The 12232-nt window shown below is 37.8% G+C and overlaps 1 protein-coding gene across 17 annotated transcripts in view; it reads left to right on the plus strand.

Annotated features, from left to right (window-relative positions):
• Positions 1-12232, plus strand: part of METTL8 (methyltransferase 8, tRNA N3-cytidine) — an 87665-nt gene that overhangs the window by 59260 nt on the left and 16173 nt on the right. For all 17 annotated transcript variants that reach the window (XM_072810885.1, XM_072810881.1, XM_072810888.1 and 14 more), the window contains one exon: positions 1464-1555. In XM_072810885.1, the coding sequence (XP_072666986.1) occupies positions 1464-1555 (92 nt within the window). The remainder of the gene's footprint in view (positions 1-1463; positions 1556-12232) is intronic.

Genomic DNA, 12232 nt, shown 5'->3' on the forward strand with positions numbered 1-12232 from the left:
TCAAGAATTTGATATTTCATCCTTTTTTCATCAGGGAGAAAGCTGTTAAGAATGATGTTAGAAATTTTTCTTACAGTTATCAATAGGCTACATGGAACTTGAGTTTTGGAAATGTGGCTTTGTTGTTTAGAAAATTGGTCTAGGGATGCCTAGGTGGCTCAGCAGTTTAGCTCCTGTCTTCAGTCTAGGACATGATCCTGGAGTCCCGGGATCAAGTTCCACATCAGGCTCACTGCATGGAGCCTGGTTCTCCCTCTGCCTGTGTCTCTGCCTCTGCGTGTGTTTGTGTGTGTCTCTCATGAATAAATAAATAAAATATTTTTAAAAAGAAAAAAGAGAAAGAAAATTGGTCTATTCCAGGAAATTACATCATTCATTTATAGTCTGACCTATTGCAAAAAAGGAAATACAAATTTTGTAAAAGCAAACCTTCAAAGCCCCATTTAGTTTGTATAAAGATGTTGCTTCTATTCTGTGAAGACATTTTAGCAGCAGAAAATAATATCTTCTCACATAGGAAATATAAATTCTGAAACTGAAAATACTTACAGAAGGTGTCAGATCTTGGAAAGTTGACCTTCTTAAATACTATATCAACTATTCTATCATTTAAATGTTAAGAATCCATTACATGATGAGATGAGCACTGGGTGTTGTTATACTGTATGTTGGAAAATAAATTTAAATAAAATATATTTATTTTTTATTTTTTTCTATAAAATATATTTTAAAAAAAGAACCCATTTACAGAAATTAAGGCAATTAATAGGAAAATCTAAAGTTACTTAAAGGACTGAGGGTATGAAATATTTTATTTATTTATTTATTTATTTTTAAAGATTATATTTATTTATTAGAGACACACACAGAGAGAGAGAGAGACAGAGGCAGAGACACAGGCAGAGGGAGAAGCAGGCTCCGTGCAGGGAGCCTGATGTGGGACTCAATTCTGGTTCTCCAGGATCATGCCCCGGGCTGAAGGTGGTGCTAAACCCCTAAGCCACCAGAGCTGCCCAGTATGAAATATTTTAAAACATATCTATTTGACAACAAAGTATTAGAATATAAGTATTGTAAAAGGAGATTAAAAACTATTTAAAAATTCCATATTCATAAATGAACAAAAAGGCAAATAAATTTAGCCTTAGAGTAAAATAGAATAAACCATACTACCATCCAAATAATCATGCACTATAGTGTTCCTGGGACATTACTTCAGCATCCGTTTGCAAAAGGTGGTTGGAACTTATAGCACAGTCAGATTTTAATAGAAGAACTGTAGGAGTTCCAGGGTTGTACCAGCACTATCAGAAGAAACATCTGACGCAAAATATATTCATTCAGCATGGAATTAGTTTGTATCATTTGCCTTTGATTATTTTAGAATGAAAGATGTATCCCTCGTCACCCTTGTTCTGCCTTAATTATGAAGCAGGTTTTACAAACTTTTCATTTTTTGATAGGGATCACATGCAATGGTCCGATGAAGAAGAAGCAGCAGCCAGAAAAAAAGTAGAGGAAAACTCAGCTGTTCGAGTCCTTCTGGAAGAACAAGGTAGGTAACTACATGTTGGAGCTTCTGATACTTCTGGAGACTTCCACTGATTCAGTTCACATGTTGTCTTCCTAATTGTGTCATTGCTTTGGAGAGTAATTAGCATCTACCTATGCCAATCCACTTGTTCCATTTGGGAGAATTCCACTATTCTAGTATAGTGGAACCAAAGTTAGTGAAATAAATTATGTATTGACTCTTTATTGGCTTTTTTGGTAATCATAGTATTATTTTTCTGGGAGATACTACAAGGAAATTTTAAAATTTCCCTCTTACTATGCATCTTTTAGTATGCTATTGTGCATTGTGCTGGCCAGGAATGTTTAACAAATTCAGATACTTTGAGCAAAAATGGTAAAGTAATATCAAAATGTTGTGGCCTTTTAAGATAAACATCAAGTTTCATAAGGATTCAAGGTACTTTTCTTGGAACCCTTTTGTTATTCAGGGTTTAATTGAGGTAAGACTTTGTCAACCTTCAAAGCTGGCTTCTAAAAAATAGTAGCTAATGCTACTATCACAAAAACAGAAAATAATAAGCATTGGTGAGGATGTGGAGAAATGAACCCTTAGGCACTGTGGAATTGGTAAAGTTGTAAAATGGTACAACCTCTATGGAAAACAGTATGAAAGTTCCTCAGAAAATTTAAATGCAACGACCATACGATCTAGCAATTCCACCTCTAGATATATAGCCAAAAGAACTTAAAACAGGGTATTGGGGATGCCTGGGTGGCTCAGCAGTTGAGCATCTAGACGTGATCCCAGGTCTGGGGATTGAGTCCCACATCGGGCTCCCTGCAAGGAACCTGCTTCTCCCTCTGCCTGTGTCTCTGCCTCTCTCTTTCTGTGTCTCTCATGAATAAATAAATTAAAAAAGAAAATAGGGTCTTAAGGATTCACACACCCATTTTCATAGCAACACTAGTCACATTAGGCAAAAGGCAGAAGCAACCCAGATGTGCATCAACAGATAAATGGATAAACAAAAGGTAGTATATACACACAGTGGAGTATCACTCAGCCTTAAAAAGAAAGAAAATCCTGTCACATTCTACAACAAGGATGAACCTTGAGGATATTATGCTAAAGGAAATAAGCCAGTCACAAAAAAAGGCAAAAACTATATGATTCCACTTATACGAGGTATCTAAAGTAGTCAGATTCATAGAAACAGAAAGTAGAATGGTGGTTACCAGAGGCTGGGAGGAGGAGGAAACCCAGAGTTGTTGTTTAACAGAGAATTTCAGATTTGCAAATTGAAAAAGTTCTGGACATCTGTTTCACAACAAAGTGAATGTACTTAGCGCTACTGGATTGTATGCTAAAAAATGGTTAAGATACAAAATTTTATATTATGTGTTTTTTATGACTTTTTTTTAAAGCAAACTAAAAGAAATTTGGTCTGTGTCCTTCTGACTATATGGCTAGGAACCCATATACACTTTGACCAACACATAAACTCTTGAGATAAGCTGTTCTACCTTGGTTTTTTGTTTTGTTTTGTTTTTAATTTCTCCCTCAAAACAAGTTGGTTCTTTTTTCTTTTAAAAAAAGAAAAAGTTTATTGAAGTACCAAACACACATAGAAATTTTCACAACTCCTAAATGAATTGTCACAAAACTCAATGAGTTTTCCCAACATCAACATCAAGAAACAGAATATTACCATTAACCCAGAAACTTCCTCATTTTCTGTCCCAATAACAGTACTTCCCCCCCAACCTCTCTGACCCCACAAAGAGCAACTACTATTCTGACTTCTAATACCCTAGGTTAGTTTTACCAGAACAGCTTGGTTCTGATCCTCATGATTTCTCAATCATTCTTGTAGCAATATCAGTGTATCTATTAGATAGAGCAGGTGTTGGTGAGGGTTAGGGATAGGGTAAGGGCTAGGAGCCAAATCCAACCTACTGTCTGTTTTTATAAATAAAGTTTCATGGGAACACAGACATACTCAATTTGTTTATATATTGTCTATTGCTGCTCTTGAGCTCTATCTACACAGTTGAGTAGTGATTAACAGTGACCATACGCAGACCACAAAGACTACTTACTATCTGGCCCTTAACAGAAAAGTTTGCCAACCCTTGAGATACAATTTTGTTTGCAGATTGATCCTATGTTCTGAAACTCCCTAGGGAAAGATGTTTGAATTCCTCTGTACAAACCAAGCAGAGTGAAAATTGCTAATCTCAGGGGCACCTGGGTGGCTCAGTTGGTTAAGCGTCTGTGTTGTGATCTCAGGGTCCTGGGATCGAGCCCCATGTCAGGCTTCCTGCTCCACTGGGAGCCTGCTTCTCCCTCTCCTTTCCGCTCATGTTCTTTCTCTATCTTTGTTGTTATCTCTGTATCTCTCAAATAAATAAATAACATTTTTTTTAAAAAATCATTAATCTCACTGGCAGTTAACTGTTATTCTAGTGACTTTGTCTACAGTTGTAGCTAAGGCTTGAAGCAAAGGTAGCTATAGACACTAAACTAGTAAGACAGCTCTTAGGCAGTGAAGAGAGCGCTTCTGTCTTTCTTATCCTCTGTCACCATTGATGACTTACTTTATCCTCTGACATTGTTGCTATTCATTAGAGCTTATTCTCCTTCTTTATCCTAAGCATGAATGTGTCCTGGAGGGTAGACAGGAAAGAAGAGCACCTGACCCACAATGGAACCATTCTATTTTTATGAGCTCCAGCCATGCAGTTCCAGAGAGGGATATGGCCAGGGAGTGTTGGGGTTGGATTTGAGGGTGCATACCAGTGGCAATTCTGCTTACAAATCAGCCAACATCACATTCCTTTGTAGGAACTCTGTCACACTGTTTCTGAGGAAGTATAATTTTGCTTCTTTGCCAGCAGCTGCACAGACATATTTTCCACATTACTCAAGCTTCTGCTAGTGGCCACCTGGATGTGACAGAGAACGTCAAGCCTAAACAGAATTAAAAGTTATCAGTCATCTTAATTCGTTTCCAGGAAGTTAAAAATTATCTACAGTATATTTCCTGATACGAAAAACCAAGGATTTTTTTCATGCTCTCTTGAATATTTGTTTAGGACATAAATAGATGAGCAGTGCTGATAATGTTCACTTAGAGTGCTCTGTACAAGGCTGCCTATTTTGGCCTATTTATGTTAACAATGAACTTGAGTGAAGCTAATGAGAAGGTTATTTTAGGGCCTTGGAAACCGCAGTAAAGGAAAATGACAGTTCCCACAGAACCATAGTGTGACTGAAATAGAAAGGTGGTGACTGGCCTCTCTCTATAGGAGCAGGAAAAGCAGGCTGGAGAGGACTGATGATACTGCTTTGAAGCATTTGGTTTGCTTATTAGCATCTCCAGTCTCTTTCTAAGCAAGTTTTCTGGCTGCCGTGGAGATGCAGAACTCAAGACTCCATTTTTTTTTTTTTTTTAAGATTTTATTTATTTACTCATGAGAGACACAGAGAGAGAGAGATGCATAGACACAGGCAGAGGGAGAAGCAGGCTCCATGCAGGGAGCCTGAGGTGGGACTCGATCCCGGGTCTCCAGGATCACATTCCGGGCTGCAGGCGGCGCTAAACCACTGCGCCACCGGGGCTGCCCTCAAGACTCCATTTTAAAATGGCTCAAAGTTGGGGATCCCTGGTGGCTCAGTGGTTTAGCGCCTGCCTTTATCAAGTTCCACCTCAGGCTCCCTGCATAGAGCCTGCTTCTCCCTCTACCTGGGTCTCTGCCTCTCTCTCCCTTTCTCTGTGTCTCTCATGAATAAATAAATAAAATCTTAAAAAATAAAATAAAATAAAATGGCTTAATGTGCTGGAGGTTTCTGCTGGGTCCCCACCCCACCCTGGAGCACGACTCAGTGTAGTGGACTTCACACATGCCACAAGCCCAAGGAGAGGACCACACACCACACAACGAGGGTGACTGTGTGATCACATTTAAGCAGAGTTGCATAGAGCAGCAACTGAGGCTGCTGTGAGGATGGCATTGAGTGAGAGGACATTACAGTGAGAGTCAATAACCTTCCTAGCCACCCAGCCAGGCTCCACCAGGGATCATAGACCTGTAGATTGCAGAAGCCCTAGGTGAGGCTTCTGATGTGATATTTAGCATCTCTGAAGAATACAGGTCAAGGTGAATGGATCAGTTTAAAAGCTCTACTCAGAAAACATTGTGAAAACCCAAAGGAGGCTCTGACCCGGTTCTTCTCCTGTGCCTCTGTCCTAAGTCTCTGACAAAGCTCGTTTTTTCCCCATCACAAAGTATTCCATTTGTAGATCGTTATATGGCATAAACGATGTCTATTGATCTTATCTCACTAATTTTTTTTTTAATTTTTATTTATTTATGATAGTCACATAGAGAGAGAGAGAGAGGCAGAGACACAGGCAGAGGGAGAAGCAGGCTCCAGGCACCGGGAGCCCGATGTGGGATTCGATCCCGGGTCTCCAGGATCGTGCCCTGGGCCAAAGGCAGGCGCCAAACCGCTGCGCCACCCAGGGATCCCTTATCTCACTAATTTTAATGCCCTGGGAAGAAATACTGGTTGTTCTCCCATGCTGGCCTACTCTCTAGCACACTTCTTTTGGTCTCTGTGTGTGTCACTCTCTCCTGTCACTCCCTTTTCTCATTTCTCACCTATTGTCTCAGATGCTGTGAGAACTGAAGTCAGGAAACACCCTCACAGTTCTGAAAATAAGAGCTTAAGCATCACAAACAATATAATCTTTTGCTGTGAGTTGGTTGACATTTCATTTCTATGATTAAAATGTATAACATCCAAGCTCTCATTAGCTGTTTTTCTTTCACTTAGATGCCGAGATTAATAATTTTAATTCTACATTTCCTTTTGGTAATTTCTTTTAAATTTTATGATAGCTCATATTTCTTTTAAAAGCAGGTTAATTCAGAGAAATAAGGCAAATACATTTGGCAGTTTTTGAGTTAACACGATTATATTTTACAATTTCCTAAAAAACATCTCCGGGGTGTTATATCTCAGCTGGTAATTTAGAAAATGTAATGGGTTTTTAAAACTTAATAACAAAAGCAGCTGCTATTTTTACTTCAAAATATTCTTCCAAATAATTATCTATCTAGGGTGAGTTATCTATGTCCAGCAAAATAGTAAGAAAATTCCACTATACCTTACCTTGTGAATTCCTTTACTGCTTAAAAGTGTCCTATGTGGAGAAAAAAAAAAAAATAGAGTAGTTGAAAATTTTGTGTGCTTATAGAGTACTTGTTTTTACATCATCTTTGGTTTAAGATTTCATGCAGTGCTGTTAGAAATATACTTTTCACTGGGCACCTGGCTGGTTCAGTCAGTAGAGTGTGCAACTCTTTATCTTAGGGTTTTAAGTTCAAACTCCATGTTGAGTGTAGAGATTACTTAAAAATAAAATCATAAATATATATATATAAATATATACATGCTAAATATATTTTTCATAAGAGTTTTTTCTTTTTTTTTAAGGTTGTATTTAATGATTTACTTTAGATAGAGATTGAGAACACATATGTGCAGGAGACTGAGCAGGGAGGAGTGGAAGGGGAAGAGGGGAGGGAGGGGAAAGAATGCCAAAGAGATTCCATGCTGAGCCCAAGGTAGCAGGGGGTTCAATCTCATGGCCCTGAGATCATGACCCAAGTGAAACCAAGAGTTGGATGCTTAACCAACTGAGCCACCCAGGTGCCCTAAGAGGTTTTTTTTAACTAGACAATGAACTTTTATCAGTGATACGTGGAAATTTCCAACTTTGAGAGCTCAGGTGTTTGCATAATTGATGTGCAAAAATAACTCTAAATTGCTTTTTGTGGGACACCTGGGTGGCTCAGTGTTGAGCAATCTGCCTTTGGTTCAGGTCCTGATGCAGGGGTCCTGGGATTGAGTCCCACATCGGGCACCCCACAGGGAGCCTGCTTCTCCCTCTGCCTAAGTCTCTGCCTTTCTCTGTATGTCTCTCATGAATAAATAAATAAAGTGTTTAAAATAAATAAATAAATATATTGCTTTTTGTTATGTTTTAACAGGATAATTTTAAATAATTAATATTAATCACATATATGGCAGATACATAAATGGTTTAATTCAATTTCTTAGTTGTGATATTCAATGTGATTCAGGGTGAATTCTGAATATTTAAATATAGTTAGTATGTCATATTCTTTCTTCCCCTCAGCAGTATTAAATTTAAGAAGTGAATAATTGAGAATTTGCTTTATCTGTCTGTGGTTAAACACATCACTACATCCCTTTTACTGCCATTGGTGTAGAACAATTGACTCTGAATCCAGAGCGTAGAAAAACGAAAGGAGAAAACTGCTTCTCCAAGAAAAATTGATCATTAATATGCCTGTTTAGAAAATCAGTTGGTTAAAAAAAAAAAATCAGTTGGTTGTGCTTGGCTGGCTCAGTTGGTAGAGCATGTAACTCTTGATCACAGGGTCATGGATTTGAACCCCATGTTGGGGGTAGAATTTATTTTTAAACAAACAAGCAAATAAATAAATAAATAAATAGAAAATAATTTGGACGAGATTAATACAGGGCACATTTCTCCACACTAAATATTTGACTTTACTAGCCTGAACTTGAGATAAGCTAACAGCTGGTTGAAACTAAATTTTTCACCCATGGTCAGGAAAATAGCTCTTCTACTTCCTGTTATCACAGATACCTTCAAAGTTCAGGAAATTAACTCATATGCTGGTGTTTACCTTGTCTCATAACTATAACTGTGAGTTTGATTGAGCTTCTGTGGTGTCCCAGAAGCTGTCACATGTTATTGGGAACTATGAGTTGCCAGCATTGATTGAGATAACTGCTGAAAGCACAACTTAAAAAGCAAAGAACAAGCAAGCAAGTTCCAGGCGATTAGCCTTTACCCTAGCCCATGCTGGGTGCTGTTTCTGTTTTGTTTCTGTCCCACAAACCCATCTGTTCTCTCTCTCTCTCTTTTTTTTTTTTTAAGGTTTTATTTAATTATTCATGAGAGGCAGAGACACAGACAGAGGGAGAAGCAGGCTCCTCACAGGGATTTGATCCTTGGGCCTGGGATCACACCCTGAGTTGAAGGCAAATGCTCAACTCCTGAGCCACCCAGGAATCCCCCGATCTGTTAGATCTGTTAGATCTCTTAGATCTCTTAGATCATTTTATGTTTACATTGTTCATCATAATTTCATCATATAATCTTTCATAGTTTATATTTTCTGTAAATCAAATGGTATTTAGTTCTGTATTTCTGATCTGTTTTTATGAAGGTTCACTCCAATCAGCATTATTTGTACAATTTAATTATACTGATTATGTCATACTGGGGTTTTAATTTCAATTTGATGCTTCATAATGAAAGTACAAAATCAGAAAAACAGGTTTTTAAGGTTTTTTTTTTTTCTTTTCGTAATTTCTACACCCACTGTGGGGTTCAAACTCACAAATCTGAGATCAAGAGTCACATGTTCTTCCAGCCGAACCAGCCAGGCAACCTGAGAGCATGAGCTTTGAAGTTCAGGTCCTGGCTATAGTAGGTAACATTGGAAAATTTTCTATCCCCTCTGACCTTGAATTTCTTTGTAAATTGAAATAATAATATGTCTAAATGGGGAAAAAATTCAAATAAAGCATTTGACATAGTGCCTGGTCATAATAAACACAGTATGTGTTATTGTTGATATGGGTATGATGATTTATGGTTTTTTTCTCTTAATTCCTGAAGAGTGGGATGTACTTGAAAAAGGCTTAGAAGTGTACATGTTAGCAGCCCTTGATCATGCTTTTCTCTTAGTAATCAAATCCTTTTTAAAGATTGCACAATCCAGGGTCGAATTTAGATGCTTAATATATTTGGAATCTGAGCCAGATTCCAGTTACCTTGCTACAGATTCATCTTCTTTATAAGCTATAGAAATTAAAACAGTAGTAGTTACAGGCTTATATTTAAGATAGCAACCTGATCCAAGATTTTGTAGTTTGTAGAACTGGCAATATTTAATGTTCTCCATAAATTCATGGGGCTTAATAAGAAATTACATAGACTTTTTCGACCTTGAACATGGAGATACCCAAATTCAACCCCTCATCAACTGAGAAAACTTTGTAGACAAGTTGAATGAAGCATTCAACTAAGATTCTGTTTTTGTGTATAAGATACAGATAAACCTTTTCAAAAGAAGGAACTACCTAATAATCATTACATTGTTACCATCACTCTAAATTTTCATCTGATATAAATCAGTATAAAATAAATTTTAGAACTGCAATCAGTATATAGATCGATCTGTGTGAATGTCTTCTGTTAATATCATTGTCCTTTACATTTTAATTGCCACGAAAAATTACTATATTTTGACCTGAGTGGCTTGCTTGGTCACTCCTATGTTGTTGGTTTTTGAGCTATTTCCTACTTCTTCCTATTTTAAATAGCACTGCTGTGAACATCTTTTCTTTCAAGTTGAGGTCCTGCTATTTATACCCTTCCCCCGAGTTAATTCCTAGGAGAATATTTCCACAAATTAATCAAGGTTTAATACTATATTCTAGTTACTGATAGGTTCAAACTCACTTCACAGCTTGGTATTGAAAACTCAGATACTATAGATTTGATTAAATGTATGTCTTCTTAGGTGGTTGCTTTTTATTAAACAGAATTTTTTTTTTTTTTTTTTTTTTTTTACCAGCATAGAGTGAGTTAACAAAGAGAGTTTTTAAGGTAAAAGTAAAAAAAGGTGTAAGAAGACCCTGGGGAAATTTGATAGTGTCCTAAATTCCTCCTGAATCTGATTTCAGAATGTTGTTTTATTTTCTCACACAGTTTATCAGGTACACTCCAGTTCTTAAAAGTAGAGATAGAACTATTTTAAAGATAATATGTAACATTTTTAGATTAACCATAAATGGGCTTCTTTCCATTAGTGCAGCTGTGAGCATGTTTTGGACTTCAACATCACATAATTCTTTTGTTACAGAGGTCTACTTTCATTTCTCAGACCTTAAATACGGATGGGAGTTTCTGTCTTTATAGCAGTCCTGCTGCCGGATACAATTCAGCCTTGATGGGAAGGAAGTTTTGTGGCCAGATGGGTGGAGATCCATGTACAAGGCCATAAAGATAAAAATGGAAAGAAAAGGAAAACTATACAAGATTCTGTAACAAAGATGAACCTGACTACAGGCAACTGCTTGTTCTGAGAGTCAGGGCTTCTTTAAAATTAGGAAAGAAATGAGTCCATTGTTTTTATTCGTAATTTAGTTTATTTGGGGGATAGTAATTTCATATAGATCAAAATTCAAGTAATTATTTTATAAACTCTGGCCCCCAGACACCCAGTTGCCCTTTTTGGACAACTAGAGGCAGCCAGTATTACTAATTACATGATTTTCCTTCCAGAAATATTCTGCACATATACATGTAAATATGTATGTACATGCATTATGTTTCTGTATATGCACACATGTGTTCTTTATCTTTTTTCCCCTAACAAATGGTTGTGTCATAGACACCCAACATAATCTTGGAAATTGTATCAATAGAAGGTCTCTTTTAATCTTTATTGTTGTTGTTGTTTATAGTTTTTTTTTTTTTAAGATTTTATTTATTCAGGGATCCCTGGGTGGCGCAGCGGTTTGGCGCCTGCCTTTGGCCCAGGGCCCGATCCTGGAGACCCAGGATCGAATCCCACGTCGGGCTCCCAGTGCATGGAGTCTGCTTCTCCCTCTGCCTGTCTCTGCCTCTCTCTCTCTCTCTCTGTGACTATCATAAATAAATAAAAATTAAAAAAAAAAAAAAAAGAAATAAAAAAAGATTTTATTTATTCATAAGAGAGACACAGAAAGAGAGGCAGAGACACAGGCAGAGGGAGAAGCAGGCTCCATGCAGGGAGCCCGATGTGGGACTTGATCCTGGGACTCCAGGATCACGCCATGGGGCTGAAGGCAATGCTCAATGGCTGAGCCACCCAGGCATCCCATAGATTTTATTTGTTTATTTGAGAAAAAGAAAGAGAGAGAAAAGGAGAGACAGCGTGAGCTGGGGGAGGGGCAGAAAGAGAAGCAGACTTCCCGCTGAGCAAGGAGACTGACTCAGGACTCAATCCCGGGACCCCAGGATCATGACCCAAGCCAAAAACAGATGCTCAACTGACTGAACTAACTACCCAGGTGCCCCTTTTTTGTTCTTTGAAAGCACTTTAAAAATGTGCCGGGGCGCCTGGGTAGCTTAGTCAGTTAAGTGTATGGTTCCAGCTCAGGTCATGATCTCAGGGTCCTGGGATTAAGCCTCACATTGGGCTTGGGCTCTTTGCTTAGTGGTTAGTTGTCTTCTCCCTCTCCCTCTGTGCTTGTGCTCTCTTTTTCTCTCTCTCTTTCACTCTCTCTCTCAAATAAATAAATAAAAGCTTTTTAAAAATGTGTCTATATTGAGTGAGAGTAATTCTTAACCCAGGGATCAAGTATACACAGTAGTGTCTAAGAAATGTCTGTTGAGTGAAGGAGTGAGTGAGTTATTTTATTAATTTAAGGTACAAATAAAGAGAGGGAAAAAGCTAAGAATTGTCTGAAGTTGAGACTGTTGACCTAACCCTCACCCTGGGACCAAGGGAAATCTAAGGGGTAACATCATAAAAGGCAATTTATTTTAAAAAGGCATATCTCTTTAAGGCTTCATATTAGATGTCAATAGGAAGAGAT

This window comes from Canis lupus, chromosome 34 (genome assembly GCF_048164855.1).
Source record: "Canis lupus baileyi chromosome 34, mCanLup2.hap1, whole genome shotgun sequence".
NCBI lineage: Eukaryota > Metazoa > Chordata > Mammalia > Carnivora > Canidae > Canis > Canis lupus.